Below are 2,293 nucleotides of genomic sequence, written 5' to 3' on the forward strand. Positions count from 1 at the left end.
AAACTTGAATACATCCACAATAAATGCTTGAAATACATGAACCAAGTGAAACATGAATCTTGTAATTCATGTAGAATAAATTCATGTATCTAATTAATGCTAAGTGGTCTAGAAGTGTCTAATGAGAAGTATAAATACTCATGTCATGTAAGGTTGATAACAAGTCATTTTTTGTAAGAGAAGTCTTTTGCAATACAAGTTATTCCAATTTTATTCCTCTTCCCTTCCTAGTAAGTTTTTGAGAGTCCACCATCTTCCAACAAAGTGGTATCAGAGCTTATGGCATCAAAATCCTTTTCTTTCCAATACCCCCAACTTACCAAACTCAATTATGAGAATTGGTCGCTTAGAATGAAGGCTATACTTGGATCCCAAGGAGTATGGGATATTGTTGAGCATGGTTTTGAAGAACCCTTAAATGTGGCAACTCTACCTCAAAACCAAAAGGATGCGGTAGAGAAAGAAAGAAAGAAAGATCAACATGCTCTTACTATCATCCATCAAGGTTTGGATGATGACATGTTTGAGAAGATAGTCAATGAGACGACATCAAAGAGAGCATGGGAGATGCTTCGCAACTCTATTATAGGAGTCGACAAGGTGAAGAAGGTGCGACTTCAAACTCTAAGGGCTGAGTTTGAATCACTCTTTATGAAGGAGAGTGAACATATCTCCGACTATTTTACAAGAGTCTTTGCTGTTGTCAATCAAATGAAGAGACTTGGAGAAACCATGTCTGACGTTCGGGTGATTGAAAAGGTACTTCGTTCTCTTAGTACAAAGTTTAATCATGTTGTTGTAATTGAAGAATCCAAAGATTTAGAGACTGACCGTTGATGAATTAAACGGATCATTACGAGCTCATGAAGAAAGGATGAACCGTGGAAACCAAGAACAATCAGAACATGTGTTACAAGCAAAGACTAACTTGAAGATCAAAGAAGGGGTTTCTAATAGAGTTCGAGGCCAAGGACAAGGTAGAGGCCAAGGACGAGGCAGAGGCCGAGGTTCAGTATATGGTCGTGGTCAAGGGAGAGATGAACAACCTTCTCAGTTTGATAAAAGAAATCAAACATTTGCAAGAGGTCTTGGAAGAGCAAGAGGAAGAGGTAATTATGTGAGGTATGATGATAGGAAAAATAAATCTCAGATTGAATATTATTCTTATCATAAATTTGGACATTATGCTTGGGAGTGTCATTCAAACATGAAAGATGAAGAGGCAAATCTAATAGAGTACAAAGAAGATGATGTTGAGCAATCCTTGTTTCTTACACTCAAGGAGGACTCTACTGGGAAAGCAAACACATGGTATCTTGATAATGGAGCCAGCAACCATATGACAGGTGATCAAAGTAAATTTGTGGAGCTTGATACAAACAAAAAGGGTTTTGTAAGATTTGGAGATAATACAAAAGTCAAAATTGAAGGCAAAGGTACGATTCTCCTTGAAACAACAAATGGTGGTCATAAAATTTTTTGTGATGTTTATTATGTTCCAAAATTGACTAGCAATATCTTAAGTATTGGCCAACTTTTGGAAAGAAATTACAAGATTCATATGGAAGATTGTATGCTTTGGTTACGAGATCAAGATTCTAACCTTATTGCTAAAGTGTTTATGACTAAGAACAGGATGTTCTTATTGGACTTGAAGAATTCTGGACCTATATGCTCGAAGACTTGTATACAAAATCCATCATGGATTTAGCATATGAGATTTGGTCATTTGAATTTTGGAGGACTCAAAGCTTTGGGAGATCAGAAGATGGTCAAAGGGATTCCAAAAATTGATCACCCCGATCAATTATGTGAAGCATGCTTACTTGGCAAGCATCCAAGAAAGAGTTTTCCAAAGCAATCTATTTCCAGAGCAATCAAACCACTTCAACTTGTTCATGCTGATGTTTGTGGTCCTATCAAGCCTGAATCTCTTGTTCCTAGATCACCCCAGCAAAATGGAGTCGCTGAAAGGAAGAACAGAACAATACTTAATATGGCGAGGAGTATGCTAAAGTCTAAAGACATGCCTAAGGAGTTTTGGGCTGAAGCTATGGCTTGTGCTGTGTATCTTTCAAATCGATCTCCAACTAAGAGCTTGAAGAATGTGACACCTCAAGAAGCATGGAGTGGATGGAAGCCAACTATATCACATTTACGAGTATTTGGATCCATTGCATTTGCACATATCCATGAACAAGAAAGATCCAAGTTAGATGATCGAAGTCAGAAACTCATCTTCATCGGATATGATGAAAATTCCAAGGGATACAGATTTGTACAATCCACATAG

The 2,293-nt window shown here is 37.4% G+C and overlaps 1 protein-coding gene across 1 annotated transcript; it reads left to right on the forward strand.

The window, feature by feature from the left end:
- Positions 1-279: 279 nt before the first annotated feature.
- On the forward strand, positions 280-2,293 carry LOC141829102 (uncharacterized). The gene is made up of 4 exons (XM_074716521.1): positions 280-759; positions 945-1,109; positions 1,196-1,436; positions 1,743-2,293. Exons 1-4 carry the CDS (start codon positions 280-282, stop codon positions 2,291-2,293), a joined length of 1,437 nt encoding a protein of 478 aa, XP_074572622.1.

The sequence above is a fragment of the Curcuma longa genome, chromosome 5, assembly GCF_044706935.1.
Source record: "Curcuma longa cultivar G26 ecotype Majalengka, Jawa Barat chromosome 5, ITB_CL_G26_1.1, whole genome shotgun sequence".
NCBI lineage: Eukaryota > Viridiplantae > Streptophyta > Magnoliopsida > Zingiberales > Zingiberaceae > Curcuma > Curcuma longa.

Excerpts from the sequence above, each read along its gene's own strand:
- LOC141829102 (XM_074716521.1), top strand. The coding sequence starts at position 280 with ATGGCATCAAAATCCTTTTCTTTCCAATACCCCCAACTTACCAAACTC. Across the intron at positions 760-944 it reads ACGTTCGGGTGATTGAAAAG|GGGTTTCTAATAGAGTTCGA; the intron begins GTACTTCGTTCT and ends AGATCAAAGAAG. Across the intron at positions 1,437-1,742 it reads AGTCAAAATTGAAGGCAAAG|GACTCAAAGCTTTGGGAGAT; the intron begins GTACGATTCTCC and ends TGAATTTTGGAG.